Source organism: Stegastes partitus, unplaced genomic scaffold, assembly GCF_000690725.1.
Source record: "Stegastes partitus isolate 25-593 unplaced genomic scaffold, Stegastes_partitus-1.0.2 Scaffold788, whole genome shotgun sequence".
NCBI classification, from domain to species: Eukaryota; Metazoa; Chordata; class Actinopteri; family Pomacentridae; genus Stegastes; species Stegastes partitus.
In genome coordinates this window covers 95006-113007 of record NW_007578519.1, presented here as the reverse complement: position 1 = coordinate 113007, position 18002 = coordinate 95006, and the positions used below count along the sequence as shown (strand labels likewise).

The following is an 18002-nucleotide window of genomic DNA, read 5'->3' as shown; positions in this document are numbered from 1 at the left end:
TGGTAATTAGAGGAAGTTATTTTTTAATCACTGGTAACTATCATGGGAAGGGTCAAAAGCAACTAAACCACCAGTACTGCTCTAGAGTGAGTTTAAAGAGAGGGATTTTAAACGTTTCAGCCTTTTATTGCTTTATTTTTAGTTTAAATCGCTTTTTTTTATTAAATAGGATTAAAAACTAATTTTAAACAAACATTACAAAACTCCATTGTTGTTACTTTACATTCACATTTTAAATATATTGCCTCAATTGTGAATTAAGATAATTGTGAAAATCTTGTGTTTGTCAGAAAAAAACAATTTTACATAAGTTATTTATGAAGGCATTCCGCGGCGCTACTCCCTCCGTCCTGCAGGTGGCGCCACCGCCAGCAGCCTCCGTCCGACACCAAAGAAGAAGAAGCACGCTTCTGTTTTTTTTCCTTCCAACATGGCGGCAGCCAGGAGGTTGAAACGCGTGGCGGCCTCGCAGCCCGGCTTTTTAACGTTAAAATCGTCCGTAAACCCCGCAGACCTGGTCAGCGGTCGGAGGAAACGTGTGAACAAGAACAAGAAGAAAAGCTGGAACAAGCACAGCGACATAAACGACGTAGAGGAGTTCCTAGAGGACGTCAGGCACCAGGAGAGGACCACAGGGTGAGAGAGACCTGGAGCAACGCTGTAAACTTTAGTGGAAGCTGTTTGTCTTCATTTATTCAACCAGTGGTCTGATACAAGATAGTTTCTGATTATTTACCTTCAGCCGTCGTCTTCTGTCCTGTTGTCCGCCTGCACGGAGGATTTATGAAAACATTGCCTGTTTTAGTTCACATGTCTGTCTGTAAAATAACAAAATTCACGTTTAGTTGGGAAGTAGAAGTTGCTGCTCTTAAAAACAGCCACTAAAACTGAAAAAGATTGAAACCACATTTAAACTAAACAAGCTGATTACTTACATTAAGGTAATGAACTGCTGTATAAGGTTTCTGTAAATGTGTGTTTAACCCTCTGAACTCCAAACAGATTCTGGGTTTTATCATTTCTATCCACTGTGGACCCACTTCTATATAAAATCCTTCATCTCAGTGGAACACAGTTAATGTGCCACAGTTCCTTAAAACTAAAGTTCTTTGATTACTTATTTTACAGAAAGCCAGGAATCCACAATGTTTTCACCCACAGCTGTTACCAATACATCCAGACAAATGGTGGCTCCACGTACTATAGAGGTTTACCTATTTATAATAGTACAACCTCTTCAAACGAGGTGTTTTTCGGCGGTAAAATTATATTTCTCCATAGTGAATGTACCTTCCAACAATTTCAAAGTTGTCCACTTCCAAAGAGTAATTTCATTTATCAAGGATGCTGTCATTTATAGTTTTCTCTTAAATTTTCTCGCATGAATGCAAGAAGCTGCTGAGAAATAAAATAAATGTATAGCGTTATGTGATTTTAAAAGCTTAGATTTGGTTCATCTTATCGACACAATCACATGCCACAAACGATTAGTTCAAGGACCATTGGGATGTTGAAAGTCTGCTAATTATTTTTGTTTTTAAAGTTGATTAATTATGTTAAAAAAAAAAAAAAAAAAAAAAACTCTTTCAAATAAAGCATTCTTTAAAACCTGCAGACAGGTTTTGGGGTTCAGAGGGTTAAACACCAAATAAGATGTTGCTTCTATATGAGATATTTAATTTGTGTTCATTTCCAGAACTATTTTAGAAACCTTTTTTCCTTTTTGGGAATAGACTAGAGGACACCACCCATTTTTTGGTTGCCTTTTTAAAAAAAAAATTTAAACAAATAAAATGTTTTCTAAATCCAGCTTCAAATGATATATGAACAAACCTTTCTGTGAAAAAGCCTCTAAACGTAGATAAGAATAAAACTGGCAGGTTTGTTGGAGGTAAATGCTGCTAAACCAGAGATTTCTTTACCAGAGCAGGAGAAAAAGCTTTAAAGCTTTAATTTTTAAAGAAAATGATCTTTAAAGATAAACAACTATCATGTTATGGAGCAAAGTATCTGTACATCTCAAAAAGCAGTGCCAGAAAGTGTAAGAAAATTCTTTTATCTTTTTGCTTTTTTGCTTGTATTGTCTCGTCTGAACAAGTCCAGTGAACTCAGGCTGAAGCTGAGGGCCTCTCAACGGTTTTGAGTCCATTCTTATCGACATGAATCTATTTCTAAAGCCTCGTGTTTTATTGTGAAGGAGTTCCAGGGAGCATCATTGCTGACATAAATGTTCAATAATTTAATATAATTATGATACAACCAAATCTTTAATCTGACAAAAGCAAAAAGCAAAAATCTAAAAAGTTGGTTCCGTGACTAGAGGGTTTGCAGCTGCTTTTCTGTCTTTTCTATCATTGAAAATAAATATCTGGTGACGTTATTGGACTAAAAGACATTTGAAGACATCACTTGTCTCTCTGAATGTGCAATGTTTTGGTAACTATTATCAATTGTTGTTGTTATTTTTATTTAATTATGAAATAAACAACTAAACAAGTTGCTCTAATTTTTTGACAGATTAACTGAAATAATTGTCAGTTGTAAATAAAGTGGTTCAAATTGTTGTTTTTTCAATTCTAAATGGGACCTTTATGTTTTTTCAGGGGTCTGCTGTCTGAGAAGACAGACGACAGTTTGTTCTTTTTGGACGTCGGACAACCAAAGAAAGCTGAACAGACAGGTGAATATAGGATGTTTCTACCACCTACAGCAGCATTAAAGCACTTTCATTCCTTTAAATCCTTTAGTAAAAACAGTTTTTCTGCTTTTGAGCTTGTTGGTTAATGTGAGTGTATTTTGCTGAAGCAGAAGAACCCGTCGATGGAGGGAAGAGGAAAGGAAAAGGGTCGCGTCCTCTGAGGATAGACCTGATCCTCCAGCACGACTCCCTCGTCCCACCGGCCAAAGAGTCAGTATCAGTCACAACTCTTCATCCTTTACTTCCTTTTTGGAAGACGAAACGGCATTATTAGCCCAAAATATCATTTTTCAGTTCTTATGTCGGCTTCAGTGTCAGTTTGACAGTCCAGTGCTTCAGTATTTGGTCATGGTGATATTTTAACAAGCAAATTAAAATGTAAACATAACTCCAGAATCTCTAGTTTTACTGGGAAACATGTTGGGAAACGTTTTCACAACATCTGGTGTTTTATCAACTTAAATGTTTATGCTCATCTGCCTGAAAGTGTCCTAAGTTGTACACATTTGTTTTCCATCTGTTACTGGAGTTTTTATTTAGCTCTTTAGCCAGTTTATTGGTATTAAGTTTGATACTGATGAGGCTGGCATTATCGCTTATAACAGTATGTTTTTATGTTCATCAAAAGGAACACTCATGCTAAATGTTTGGCTGCTAATCAGAGCTGGATAACATTTAAGTGTCTGTGGATGAGACGGCTTTGCAGACTGATGTTATATTCTGTCTGAGTTCTGACTTGACTGAAGAAATAGGTGGATGAAGTTGTTTTTTAACAGATTTCTGGAGCAGATTTGTGTTTTATGAATCTGTTGAAGCAGAAGTTTTTTTAAAAAAAATAGCGTTCTATGTATTTATTGTAATGTCTGCGGACTGTGTGTGTCCTGTGATGATCTCATCCTTGCGCTCCCAGTATTTCCTTTGTGGGAATGTGAAGACAACACACAGGAGCTCAGGACGCTGTTATGTGAACAGTGTCCTGGGATCTGAGGATGTACGAACACACACCCTAATGTAGCGCTGAACACGCTCTAACCTGCTCCATCATATGTGATTCAATTGATTCTTTTACATCCTATTTCTAAACACATTTAACCAATCATCTGCTCTGCCTCCCCCTCCAGTGTGCTGGCCTACCAGCAGCCGAATGCCAAGAAGCTCCGTCGCATCGCCCAGAAGGCTGAGCAGCTGGCGGCCAAAGGTGTGGTGCCTCGGAGGCAGAGACAGCTGCTGAGCAGACGGCCTGTTGACAGGACGGTCAAGAAGGCGGCGACAGAGGCCAACAACAACCCAGACAGAGGATATTACGACATATGGGGGCAAGAGTGTGAGTGGAGTCTGTGTGTGTCTGTCCAGGGATGATCCAAACCTCCCAGAGTTTCTTTAGCAGGACTGTGAGGACCAACGTGGAGCTCAGGTGACTGTTGTGTGAACAGTCATCTGGCATCTGAGGAAGGCTGTGTTACTGTTTATAGAGTTTAAGATCCATTAGTAATATTATAATTTATCACTATTCATTCTGTCAGTCTGTGACATTTCATTCAGGATGAGACTTCCTCGATTTGGCTCGCCTGAGCTCCAGCTCTGAAATGTTTGAAGGAGTGTTTTTGAAACCGTCTCATGCAGAGTGAAGAGTTCTTTGTTTTAAATCACGCCTGACAAAACCCAACAAGTTACTGTCAGAAGTCAGTTTGTACTCTCAGAATGGATGATGTGTAGTGTGAGCGCCACCTGGCACAACTAGGCAGCGCTACGGTTGTTGTCTGTCAGCTATAACATGCTAGCATGGTTAGCATTGACCTCTTGTTTCCACGCACCCTTTTCTTTATGGTCTGTGAAAACAATTAATTTACTGAATGTGCCCCCTGGTGTCAAACACAAGGAAATGCAGCCTTGTGAATGTCTCATTTTCAGCTTTTTATTTATTTTTTTTGCCGTCTGCTTTTATAAAATATGCTCATGGAGAATTTCCACAACGAAAACGGGACCAATCTGTTTCACCAACTTGATTTTCTAACCATCTGACACACGGTGCTGGACATTTAAAGTCCACCACAAAAACTCTAATTTTTCACACTGGAGACAAATTCAGGACAAAAAAAAAGAAAAGAAAATAGAAGGTTTCCCTGGAAATTAATACAATTCACACGTTGTCTTTTAATTTGATTTCCACAGAACTGGTTGAACAACTGACCATCAGGTTAACCTCATACTGAACAAACTCTGGTCGCTTCTCTCCAGTCATGGTTGAATTTAGGTTATTTAGGCAGAGTGTCCTCAGTGTTGACAAGAAAAGAGAAAGACGGCAACGTTGTTGTAGTTCTCGAGCAGAAACTGACTGTTGGCTCTGGTAGTTAATTGGAGTAAATTAAATGCCGTCTTAATGTTAGTTTACATGTGAGTGTAAACAGCTGAGAGGCTTTTCTTACTGATATTATGCAGGATTTAAGTGCCTGAACTTAATAATTCATTAAAAAAAAAAACAATAAATGATAAATGTTGTTACGAAAAATCTACAGACCTTTAACTGTAAACCCAGCGTACACACCAAATCACAGCGTCTGTGTTCCGTGTTTATTATGCGGTGGATCATCTGCAGGAGTCTGACGTGAGAACGCAATACGCTAAAATAATATTTTGGATGCTACATGTCATTAGTGACTAAGCTGCATTTTAGTTCAGGATGTTATCTGTGGCAGGGATCACACCTGAGATGTTGGCATGCTTATCTAAAGAGCTCTGTGCCACAGAGTCGCTGCCAGCTGATGTGATTGGAGGAATCCAAAGCAAGGAGCCACCAGAGTTGTATTTTATTTAACAATCTGGTGAATGTTGGCCCAGTTATTGGTTGCAGCACACAAGTCTTCATGTTTTCAGTCCAGTCCAACCAGATGGAGGAATCCCACAGAGCCGCCCAGCTCGCTTCCTCACAGCCCAGTTTTCTGTGCAGCTTAAAAATGTGAACTGTAGGACTTAGTTTTGTGCTTGTTTGCAGTCAGTTCTGAAAGTTAAATTAAAAAAAATATATGTTGTAATCTGTAGAACGACATGTATAAACCTGATTTATTCTCTTTTTTTTCTTTGACATGTAGCCAAAGATTCAGCCGATCCCTGGTACCTCCAACAGACGGGAAAGAAGCAGGTTAAGGTGAGAACAACAGTGTGGCTGATGTTGGACTCTTGGTTTGTGTGTGCTGGAGTTACACTAATGTGACTGTTGAACTGGTTAATCAGCGTCCAGAGAAGCTGCTGCAGAAGCCGTCTGTGCTGCCCGCTGTGGAGGTGATCGCTCCCGGAGGATCCTACAACCCAGACTTCTTCTCCCACCAGGTAACTCAGAGATCAGAATCAAACTCATTCAGCTGATTTCTAGTTATAGTCTGGCATCTGTTTGTGCCGTGTCTGTCTGCATTGTGACAACAGGAGTGAAACCAGGATGGCTAAAATATTTCAACAACCACAGTCTTGGACTTGGCTGCCTCTGGTGCTTTGGTTGAAGATGCTGATTGCAGCTGCAGTGACTGACTCTTTATTTCTCCCTCCTCTGTTCCTTCCCTCACTCTGTGAACTCAGGCTTTGCTTCAGGAGGCCCACGACGTGGAGGTCAAGAAACAGAAGCAAGAGGACAGAATAGAGAGACAGCTGGCTGTCAACAAGGAGGACAAAGCCACAGAGGTACAGATGATTATTCCGGCTCTCTCAGCATCTGTTGGTTTGTTCAGATGACAAGTTTTTCATCTGACATGCATCTGTGTGTTTTCCAGGAGACGGTCCTCCGTGAGCAGGTGGAAGGTTTGGTAGAGGAGGAGGACGAAGAAGAAGAACAAGAAGGAGCTTCTAATGACAACGAGGAGGAAGTGGTTGTGGGAGCGATCGCTCTGGCTGAGAAGAAAACGGAGAGACAGAGGAAGAAGGAGAAGGCAGAGAAAATTAAGGTGCAGACACGATGCTGAACACTCGTGTGAAAGCTTCAGAAATCAGCAGGTTCAGTAACTTCTAGAAGTTTAGATTCATACATTCAGAGCGTGGTTTGCACAGTTGCATCGTGACTTGTCACAGTGAGAAAGGACAGGTGCGTTAATCGTGGCTGCCTTTCTGTAGATTAGCTCGCTATCCTAGTTTACTGGGAACCTTTCTACTGCAAACTTGGGAACATGTCTGCTGCTGAAGTGGATCTACAGATGATAGCAGCTGGGAATGCAAGTCAAGTCGATGTGGACCTGAATCCTTCCACTGGCACTGAAAACATCAGAGTGATCTGAAAATGAAGCTAGATGTATTCATGTCAGCTTCCCAAAGTTTATTTATGACAGCCAGGAGGACCAAAAAAATGTGTTTTAGGTTTCTGATCACTGAAGTAAATTAATCAGTTAAATGATGAGGTGAGGGCTGACCTGAAGGCAGAGTCATTACGGGTCACACCACACGGACACGACTTGTTAAGCAGCAGATCACAATTAAATCCTGGCTGGGGACGATTTTCTGCACAGTACTTTCTAAATAACCCTGAATTATTAGTTAGATTTTCTATGTATTTGTCAGTAAAGTCAGTTTGTAAAGTTCCCGTTCACGCAAAAAAAAAGTTTTAGTCCAAGCTTGTTTCTTGGATCTGTGGGTTGAACATGAATGGATTGTTCAGTGAGGAACAAGGACTTGATGTCTTCCAACCACTTGAATGATCTTTTTTAACGGAAAAACAATATCAGGTGCAAATTACTGTTCAGCTTTAAGAGTTTATATCATTATTTTTTTGATCTTCAGTCATGCCTGGAGGACAGATATGTAGCATAAAGCCTCTTTGTTTTCTTTTATTCTAATGTATTGTCGACAACTTTAACATTTCAGAGCTGAAAGTTTTGACTTTTAACTTCTCACACCTGTCATAAACTAGCAAACACTCTAGAATTAAACAACACTGCAGCGTCTCTGGTTTTCAACAAGTGCTCCCAAGAACTTGCCTCGTTGCCAACGTTTCTCTTCCACTGAACATTTCAGGAGCAGCGCCGACAGGCCGACAGGAAGCAAACCGACCAGCAGCAGCAGCTCTTCCAGCTTCGCTCCATAAAGGCCTCCATCAAGCAGCAGGAGCAGAAGACCAAGACCAACCAGATCAAACGCAAAGCCAAGCAGGAGGCCGAGAAATCTCAGCCCAGACGTCTCGGCAAGCTCAAGTAAACGCCTCATACTCTTTTCACACACGGTCCTGCTGTTGGTGCTCCGGTGGTTTATTGTGAAGCTATGGGGCTCGAAATTGGTCACAGTTGAGAATAGAGAAAGATATCCTGATTGTAGCTTAAATGTTATTTTTTTGTTAGAGCCTCCTTACGGATAGTTGCCCGTGTTTTAAAAATCCTTCACCAGAGCAGGTTTTTATTATTAATTTAAAGTCTCTAAACTCGAGCCTAGACGAGACGATCAGGGTTTTTGTGTCAGACGAAAGAAATGTCTCTTCAGAGCAGCAGGTGACCTCGAACAACAGTTACCTCCATTCGAGTTCAGACCGCGACAGCTGGATGGATGTAGAACTGATCTGGTGTCAGTTTTCACTGATCTGGAGTCATTTTGGAGCAGTTTTGTCATTTTGTGAAGGTTTTGACTGGTTTCAAGTTGTTGTTTTATTTCCCCTTTGGTTGGATTTGAACAAATGTAGGTCAGGTTTTGAACAATTTTGGACGACTTCTTGTTAATTTAGTCAAGTTTTCAGTCATTTTGGACAAACTTGAGTCTCTCAGGACCGTTTGTGCTAATTTTGGATAAATTACGCGTCGATTTGGACACTTACTTTTTTCATTTTGGAAGTTTTTAGGCATTTAGGATAAGTTTTATGTATTAAGGACGGTTTTATAGTCGTTTTGGGAAACCTGTACCTGTTTCATGGTGCTGAACAGAAACCAGATTGAGTGTTCAGAGCTGATTTGCCGTCGGTGTCTAATCTCAAACCGGCTCTTCGCATTTTGAAGGGCAGGTAGATGACTTGTTTAATGGCTTTTGATAAACAAAGCTGCCTCCTTGGTCCTCTAAAGAAGTTCAGATTGAACATGAACAAGCTGAATGTTTGCTTTCCTTCCTTGTCGGCAGGTTCCAGCCTCAGGACCTGGAGGTCCAGCTGAGCAACGAGCTGGCCGGCTCCCTGCGACAGCTCAAGGTACTTCACTGTCACTTCTCTGTGCGAGCTCATCCACTCTGACCTCTGCCACTGAGGACGCACTTTATCTGTAATGAGTTTTGGTTGGTTTGGTTCATGCTTTATCTTCTGTATTGTCTTATTCTAAGCCTTATCCTGCTCTCTAATGCTGTGACGACCCACTTTCCCCACGGGGATCATTAGAGCTTCATTTGATCTAATTGCCACTTCTTCTCCTGCCTTTATGTCTTTGAAAAATACTTAAGTCAGCCTTTGTGGTGTGAATAGGATTTTATAATTTGGGTGGGAATTGTGTGTTGAGTCAGAGCAGAGTGACGCCTGTCTCACACGGATTAACTCGACTCCTTTCTCCTCCTGTAACGCCGCGACTGTGCAGCCAGAGGGCAGCATCCTCAAGGACCGCTTCAAGAGTCTGCAGAAGAGGAACCTCATCGAACCCAGAGACCGAGCCAAGTAAGGACCTCTTACGTAACAGAGGAAGCCCACGGTGATGGTTTAGCAGGTGTTATATCGACTAAAATCTCCACCTTCCCTCGTCTCTTAGGTTCAAGAGGAGACTCAAGGTGAAATATGTGGAGAAGAGGGCTTTCAAAGAGATCGCTTAGCGGCAACCAGCAGACCGCCGCAGACCGCAACAAGATGGACAACGTTTAAATCCACCAGAGCAACATGATGGAACTGTGTATATACAATGACTGACGATTACAACTGCTGACACATTGTTATGTCACCAACAACAACCGTTTATAAACCGTGACCGGATGGGAGTGTTTCATTAATCCGTCTTTTATATCAACTTCTCTCAGTTAAACATCAGATCACGTTGCGTAATGCGACCCGATCAAGATAAGGTTATCAAAGGTTGCGCAGCTTGAGCCTGCTGAGGCCAAGTGTCAGTGTGTCACTACTCTGCTCATACGCGAGTAAAGACGCTCAGCTTAGGTTAGTAACGGGCTCAGCAGCCACACTGCACAGTTATCGGTCTGGTTTGTGTCAACTATCAGCACGACTGCTCCTCGAGATGACGTCACCTTCACACACCTGAGCCTTGTAATGCAGCCTGTGTTTGCTGGAGAAAACGTGAAGGTGATAGCATCACACGAGCTGGTCGTATTTCATCAGGATTGCAGCGAGGCTTATCTCCAAAGTGAAATCTACCGCAGCAGAAACCTCCTTTCACTCCAATCTATCTCATACCTGCCGACTTCTTCTCTACATGCCAGGACTCCCAGATTAGCATAAACGTGAAGGGAGGCGACCATAAAACATGAAGAATAGATGCGTTTTTATTTCCCGTGATTAAATTAGCTGATTAAGTAGAGTTTAATTTACATATATTGATTTTATTTTTTTTTAATCTCAGGTGGGAAAAAAAACTCAGACAGATGGGCTTGAGGAAGTTGGCATGTGATAATTGATTTCAACCCGCTGGCTTAAAACCATAATTGCCTTCGGTGTCCTGCTGGTGTGAACGAGGACGTGCACGCTACACACACACACACCACGTCCCACAGAGCCTGGAGCGACGCCAAAGCTTCTTATCCGTTAATCAGTGTGAAAATGTAATCTTTTACCTTTCTCGTCTGCAGAAGCCCCCCCACCCAAGTAGCTGCCTAACTCATTTGCCTTCCTCCCCCCTCACAACACGAGCCTCCAAAGCACTTCCTATTTCAGTGGCTAATTAATGTTTTTAATCTAATTACCTTCTGATGAATTAACCTGGTGACTTGTAAAGAGCACAGTTTGTCCCCAAGGAGCATCCTCCATTAGGTTTAGGATTTAATGCAGAATACAGTAAATGAAGCGCTAATGATTTCATGCTCTTTTATTGCAACCCTCTACAGTCATCATGGTCAGCCACATGTCATGTTCACACAACCCCCTCCACGCGTCCATGGACGAAGCTGCAGCAATCAACACCTTGTCTTCTTCATCCGTAGCAGCAGACGTTTCTGGATATCTGTCTTTTCACTTCATCGTGGCTTTGTGCAGGAAAAAAACCTAATTTGTGGGTAATTGGATGCCACGGCAAATCTGTGGGGCTCCAAAGGGGTCAAAAAATGGAGAACAAAGCAGAAAGAGCTGCACACGGACTGACTGATGGATGTGGTCACCAGGATGTCACCAGTTATTTATGGCCTCAAGCCTCAAGTTTAGGGTTTGGTCGTCTGCATTTGGGCCTTTTGAAACTGAAGGTATTGAGCGAGCTGTGGTTCTTTTGGTGGAAGAGAAGGTGGAGCTTTAGAGAAAAGGGTCTGACTGGTAACGGAGACACCAGGCAGGTTCTGGCAAGTGGTCGCCTCCACGTGGATGAAAGATGGATGTAGATACCGTCTTAGATCGGTGGGCTGCTGTTTTAGAGTCTCGAGTTTGGAATTTGTCACCGTGTTGCTCGTCTGAAACCAGTGAGGTGCATCTGGGATCTCAGAACCTGTACGTGGTGATATCATGGATACCTGTAAATCAAAGCTTCGCCCTAAAACTACTTCATTGTTTATTTTAGTCGTAATGAAAAATAAATTAAAGGTTTTGAAACTAGAAATTAAGACCTCAAATTTATGAGGTACATTTTTACTGTGGAAACAAATCAAGTGAGAATTCGGCTCATTTTCTTTTAGATTTCTTTAGTCAGACTTGTCGTTACAACCAGTCGCCCCCTGCTGGCTGATGGAGGCAGTGCAGGTGTAAAGCACTTCAGCACTGGCTTCACTTTCCAGACTCAGAGGTCACGTCTGTCCATTACAGTCTGTGGGCTAATGAGTAGTAAATGCACAGAGAGCTTGCTTTAATCTTATTGGTCAACAATGTATAGAATCACTTGTCAAATCTGATTTAAAGAGTAAAAAGAAGGTGTGAAAAGTGTTTACTCCATTTGTGCACAGTTTTTTCAGTCCAACAACGTGATTGGTTGGATGTTTCCTGGTTCGACTGTTATAAAGCTGACGATTGTTTTTTTGGGAGAACTGTATGCAAACGCTACACAGCTGCCTCCCACTGATTTCTGTCCCGTGTTCTTTAATCTTTAATTTAGTCCACATCCTTCTATAGCAATCTAAAAACGCTGTGTGGTCATTGCTGTCAAAGTTAGCTTCCATAATTTGAGGTAAACTTCATAGTCAATCTTAGTAGGTAGTTTCATATATGTCCATATTTGACGAGTACAGTTGTGACTCGATAATCCGACACTAACCTTCTTTTCTGTCGGATAGCAAGGCTGTCGGATTGTCAAGACGGAGGTCCAGATACGAGGAGGGCTTGATGCTGGAAGGCTCATTAGTTGTTAATATTCATTGTTCATAGTTGTTATAATAGCTAGTGTATTGTTAGAAAACTACGCATCGCTGGATTTCACGCCGAACTGACTGTTGTGCTTATGCACGTTTTGGCCACTTCCACCCCGGGGCAGCGCTCCGATGGAATGGAACACACAGGCAGTATTTGGCTGCTGATGCCAGTTTAGTTAGCGCTCATAATTCTGTGTCCACCATCGACGGGGGAGTGGCAGATACGCTCCACCGTTACCATCCATGTTTACTTCCATAAACACTGAGCACGCTCGCTGCGTGTGACGTCGTCGTGTCCTCTTCTGCGCATGCGGGACACTTTTGGGTCGTATGAAGTTCACACAGCAGATCACATACAAGTCGCATTGAACTGGAAACGTGAAGGAAGTCACAAAAATCCTCATTGAGCATCAAGTCCTGCAGTGTGAACGTAGCCAATCTGTGGGATTGTTCAGTCAGATAATACGCCGTCATCCTGATTGGTGACATTAAATGTCATGTCGGAGTCAGAATCCAAGGCCGTTGGTATGTTAGGGCTGTTTTTATGGGTTCCATTCGTTTCTCCAAAAACCTGATAGCAAGGTTTTCGGATTGTTAAGGGTCGGATTATCAAGTCACGACTGTATATATGTATATATTGTGTACATATACAGATAACTAGCTTGTAATTGATCACAGCTGAAGGTCCTGTGGTGAGAATAGTCAGTAAACAAGCTGTGACCTGATTTAAAAGCTGCAACCTAACGCGTTCAGGAGCACAAAGAATGACGCCTGATTTTGAAGGCTCCTTTGAGAACTGCGTCCTTTTCCGCGCCCAGGCTCTTCTGACATTCGTTGCGTTCTTGTGGTGACTTTAGCCCCAAAATTGTAGTTTTAAATGTAAATGTTGGCTCATCTCCCTTCCAGTGTATGATAAAACATCAAAAACGTCCAAATTTTAAGCTTTCCTATGTCCTGATCGCTAACTTTAGATGTCGGGGTCGCTAGGTGGCGCTCTGACATGTGTGTTAACAGCTGATGGTAGGTTTTCACACAGTTAACAGTGATCAGTTCCACCTTGGCATCTTTGCCGGAGGCCTCGTCCTGGGACACAGCTACAGTCTGTGGACCAGCAGAACGTTAACTTGTTCACTGTGTCGATGCGAACACGCTGACGTTTAGCAGACACATTTGTTAATGTGTTCACCGTCTTAACTGTATCAGACATTTGGTCCTAAACCAGGATTGCAGTTCGTCCAGGCGGGACATGAATTTCAGTCCCTGATGTCATGACAGTTTATCCAGCAGTAATAATAATATTTAACTCAGAGCCACAGATGTTAACCTGCTGGTGGAGCTGCAGGAGAAGTCAGGATATCGGCAGCAGCAATAGGATTCAGCCTCTGAGTCACGAGTGTTTGTACAGATATCAAGAGAATACAGTAAAAATAGCTGAGATATTTCAGTCTGGACCAAAATGGTGAACCCAAAAATAGACCAAGTTTCATGTGTTTTCAAAGGAGAATCCAGTCGACTTTATAGTCAAACAACAGAGCTTATCGCCTTAAAAGGATACCGGGGGGTGAGACAAATATCTCAGTGTCTTCTTGCACACTCCTGCCAGAGACCGAGCGCAGCCAAGTTGTTTGTGTTTGTCTTTTCTTCCCCCTCCCTCGGCCGTCCTCGCTTCACGTGTGAGGCACGGTGCTGCCAGATTGTCTTGGCATGGGGTAGGACGGATTACAGTCACTCATTACCTCCTGCAGAATAGATTACTATTCCTCCGGTCTGCGGAGCCGGAGAGTGACGGAGGAAGCCACTGAAAACACTCAGCTGCAGTGCACTGAGACGTCACCGTGTGTGTGTGTGTGTGTGTGTGTGTGTGTGGTGAATATTGTGGTGTAATCCCAGGCTAGCTCGTTTGCTGAAAAGTGACATGAATTTGGACGGCGGCCCACTGTCCCCCTGCCTGTCTCACCTCTTCACTCACAGATGCTGTATTTGGGCGCACGCCGAGGCACGTGGACACAATGAGCTTTGTGATGCAGGATAAGTGAGGTCACAGACATCCCAGAATGCTCCAGCATAAGGTAATATTTACACATGAATAGATTCATCCACCGGCACCAAACTGCCATCAGGTTTGATGTCGATGAACGGTTTTAATCTGCACAACGTATAGAAGAGTGCAGCTGCTTATTGACACATCCAGCTTCACTGAATTATTGTGGAGCTGGAGACTTTGAAGTGGGTGTACACCATTCAGCCATAACATTAAAACCAATGTCATGTAGTTCGCCCTTGTGTCGCCAAAACAGCTCCGAGCCGTCGAGGCATTAACTCAGCGGGACCTTTAAAGGTGTCTTGAGGTACTGGGCACCAACAGCAGATCCTTTAAGTCCTGGAAGCTGCAAGGTGGAGCCTTTGACTAGTTCCAGCACATCCTACAGATGCTTGATTAGATTGAGAATTCGGCTGAGGCCACGTCAACACCCTGCACTCTGTCATGTTTCTCAAATCCTTCCTGGACCGTGTCTGCAGTGCAGCGTGGAGCGTTATCCTGCAGAAGTACTGTCACCATGAAGGAGTGTTGGTATTGTGCAACACTGTTTGTGTTACAAGCAGAATCCATTTAAATGTCAGGACCCGAGGTTTCCCAGCTGAACATTGCTCAGAGTGTCTCACTGCCTACACTGGCTCGTCCTCTTCCCGTGCTGCCATCTCTTCTCAGGATGTTCTGAAGCTCACTGTAGGTGGTGGACAGAGGTCAAGAGGATCACTGACCTGTCTGCAGCTACAGCAAGCTGTGACGCACTGTGTTGTGACACCTTTCTATCATAGCAGCATTACGGTTTTCAGCAATTTGTGCTGCAATAACCCTTCTGTCAGATCAGAGCACAAAGGCCACCTGTCACTCCCCCCACACCTCTGTGGCATCTTGGCTGTCCATGACTCTGGGTCATCGGTTGTCCTTCTTTGGACCATTTTCTAATGCTACTATCCACAACGAACTGGGAACACCCACTGAGATCTGTCGTTTTTGGAGACGTTGGTCCTTGTTCAAAGGTGTTCAGATTCTAACTGTGCCCATCTTTTCAGCTTCCAACACACCAACTCCCAGAACTGTATGTTTATTTGCTGTCTAATTTATCCCACCTGCTAATGGATGCTGTTGAAACAAGATACTCAATGTTATTCACTTCACCAGTCTGAGGTTTTACTGTTGAGGCCAAACAGGGTCAGTGTTAGCTCTGTTTTGGTCTCCACCACAGACGGTCTCTTAAGCAGCTACAAATGTGTTCATATCCTTCTATTAAAGAAAAGGCAAACTTCACAACAGTCACTCAAATAACTAGAAACTGGAAAAAGTAATAATAAATAAAAATGTGCTAAATTATAAAATAGTGAAATAGGACATTGGTTTTGAATTGTGGTTGAAAAGAATAATTTAAAAAAAACAAAAACAAAACAGACAAATTAGAGCCTGTTGCTGATGGGCAGTGGTCCAGAATACCTGTCAACAGGTGCACAAGTCTGACTGAGAGTTACAGGAAACACCTGATGATGGCAGTGATTGGCTCAGAGGGTTGTTCAACTAAACATTAGTTTACGGGTCCCATCATGCTTGTTTTTTGTTATGTTTTTAATATTTCTGTTGAACCACAATTCAAAAGCAACGTCATGATGTTCAGAAAATTTTTATTTATTATTACTTTTGTGAATTTCAGCTTATTTCAGTGACAGCTTCTTTCCCTCTTCTTTAATGGGAATGCTATGAGTACATCTGAGGACGACTGTAAATGCTTCACTGGTGTCACTAGTCGGTCCTGACTGTCGTCCGGTGCTGGTATTCAGGGTTTTTTTAAGGGTTTGGGTTAAAACTAGCTGCCTGCTGTGGCCCAAACTATAACAGTAAGAGTGCATTTAAGCTTGTAATTTGTAATACGAACTTTTACACATTTTTTTTTACACTATTGTCCAATTGGCACTTTTTAAAAACTTCCCCACTCTGGAAACAAATGACATTTTTGATCCTGTAGTTTAGATGTTGACTGACGACGACCAATGTTGGGGTTTTTTCCCGGGCTGATATCAACACCTATTGTTTGCAGTCAAGGACCAATGAGGAATGTTTGGAAGTGATATTTATTTATTCAGTAAAAATGAACATTTTTCTGTCAAAATTTGGAAGAACACAAACTCCAACACAATCCACTCTGGATATTTAAATCTTCTGAGGGTCTAAATTTGCTGAACAATACTGACCCCAGTGTTGTCATTCACAATCCAGGCTCTGAGGGACATTATTTTTTTTTTACAATTTGATATAATTTTACAGCCCAAATAATGACCGGATGACTCTAAATCACATTTCACTCCTTGCATGATCACTGTTTGTGTGTTGGAGTGAGAGAGACCGTCGTCTTGATGACTGTCACTAATTCTGTTTGCATCACGCACTGATTCCATCACATTCTGGCTCTGTCACACATTTCCCCTGTGTTGGCTCGGTATCCTTGTATAGCCTCGGCATGGCTCTGCCTCTCATGTCTGAGTGTGTGTGTGTGTGTTTGTGTGTGTGTGAGCAGCACAGATCACACTTGCAGATACAGTAGGTATCAAAGCACAGCAGCCAGAACAGGATAGATGACAAAAACATGCAACAGAAGAGGAAAATTGTCGCGTTGTACGAAAGAAAAAGAGTAGAAATGGTGAGTGTGGTGCTGTTGGTGGTGGAGCAGCGAGAGATGAAGGAGGGGAGGAGGAGGAGGAGGAGGAGGGTAAACACGGTGATGGAGAGTGAGTGAGAGGGAGGCGAGAGGGAGGCGAGAGGGGGGAGGAGCAGAGAGATGATTCCTCTCTCTAATCCTCTAGACACACGCTCGGTCTGGCTGCCTACTGGCTCAGAGAGAGAGAGACGGACGCAGGTGGAGGGCGAAAACAGAGAAACCAAGTGGGAAGAGGGAGGAAAAAAAAAAAACAAGATGAAGGGAAGAGAAGAAAGGAGAGCTGCCTGTTGTAAAGCACGCTGAGAGAAACGTATACAGAGAGAGGCAGCGAGGGCGAAGGAGCTCTGGAGAAACCAGCAACTCCTCTCGCACGGTTTCCAGCAGAGCGAAGGAGACGGAGGAGTGCGATGCTTCAGTCCTGCTCCAGCTGAGCCAAACCAGGAGAGAAGGAAGGAGCAACAGAGAGGAGGAGGAGGAGGAAGAAGAAGAGGAGGAATCCCTTTAAAAAAAATAGCTGGAAGAGATGAAGAGGATGGAGGAGAAGAGGACGAGCAGAGGCTCCTGGTTTCTCAGGCTCACATGAGTGTTTGGACCTGAGTTACTACGAGATGCTGTCAAAGAAGGAGCGTGCGAGGGCGGAGTGTTAGTGTGCAGGTGATGGATGTGTGTTTGCACAAACTACGGCTGCTCCTTGAAACTCAGCAGAAGTAGACGAGAGCTCGTGTCTCTGTCAGGCCAGGTGTGAGAGTCGGTGTGAGAGCGTTTGACAGACCAGCTGTTTTAAGAGGTAAACGGGGTCAGGGGCACCCAGAGGAGCAGAAACGAGGAAGACGCGCTCACGTGTGGAAGTGCATGGACAGAGAATTACTCACACAGACGCTGAGCAGCGGCTGCAGCAGCACAGAGGCGAGTCCGGCCGCCTCACAGGCTCAGGCACGAGTGTGAGCGGGTTTTATTTGACACCACCTTAAAAAGGAGAAGCGAGGTGTCACCGAGCTTCTTTGGGTTTCCCTCTGACGCCTCTTTTACACCAAACCAGCCACCTGAAGCCACTCCCTACCTCATCTCAACAAGTGGACTTGAAGACTCCACAGTAACGGACTCTGACAGCTGCTGAGTGGGCTCGGTCCTGATTTCTCGTGTCCAGTGGATGCCCCCTGACTCCAGCC

At 43.2% G+C, this 18002-nt stretch overlaps 1 protein-coding gene across 3 annotated transcripts; it reads left to right on the top strand.

The window, feature by feature from the left end:
- The first annotated feature begins 389 nt into the window (after positions 1 to 389).
- Positions 390 to 9619, top strand: nop53 (NOP53 ribosome biogenesis factor). 3 transcript variants are annotated; one of them, XM_008292151.1, is made up of 12 exons: positions 390 to 636; positions 2604 to 2680; positions 2809 to 2908; positions 3820 to 4022; positions 5788 to 5843; positions 5930 to 6025; positions 6269 to 6370; positions 6460 to 6630; positions 7691 to 7866; positions 8774 to 8840; positions 9217 to 9293; positions 9385 to 9619. In XM_008292151.1, the coding sequence occupies exons 1-12, from the start codon at positions 431 to 433 to the stop codon at positions 9443 to 9445; spliced, it is 1392 nt and encodes a 463-aa protein (XP_008290373.1). In that variant the 5' UTR covers positions 390 to 430; the 3' UTR covers positions 9446 to 9619. The 3 variants fall into 3 exon arrangements, with proteins under 3 accessions (XP_008290373.1, XP_008290372.1, XP_008290371.1); XM_008292150.1 differs by having other exon boundaries at positions 2806 to 2908; XM_008292149.1 differs by having other exon boundaries at positions 2803 to 2908.
- The last annotated feature ends 8383 nt before the right edge of the window (positions 9620 to 18002 follow it).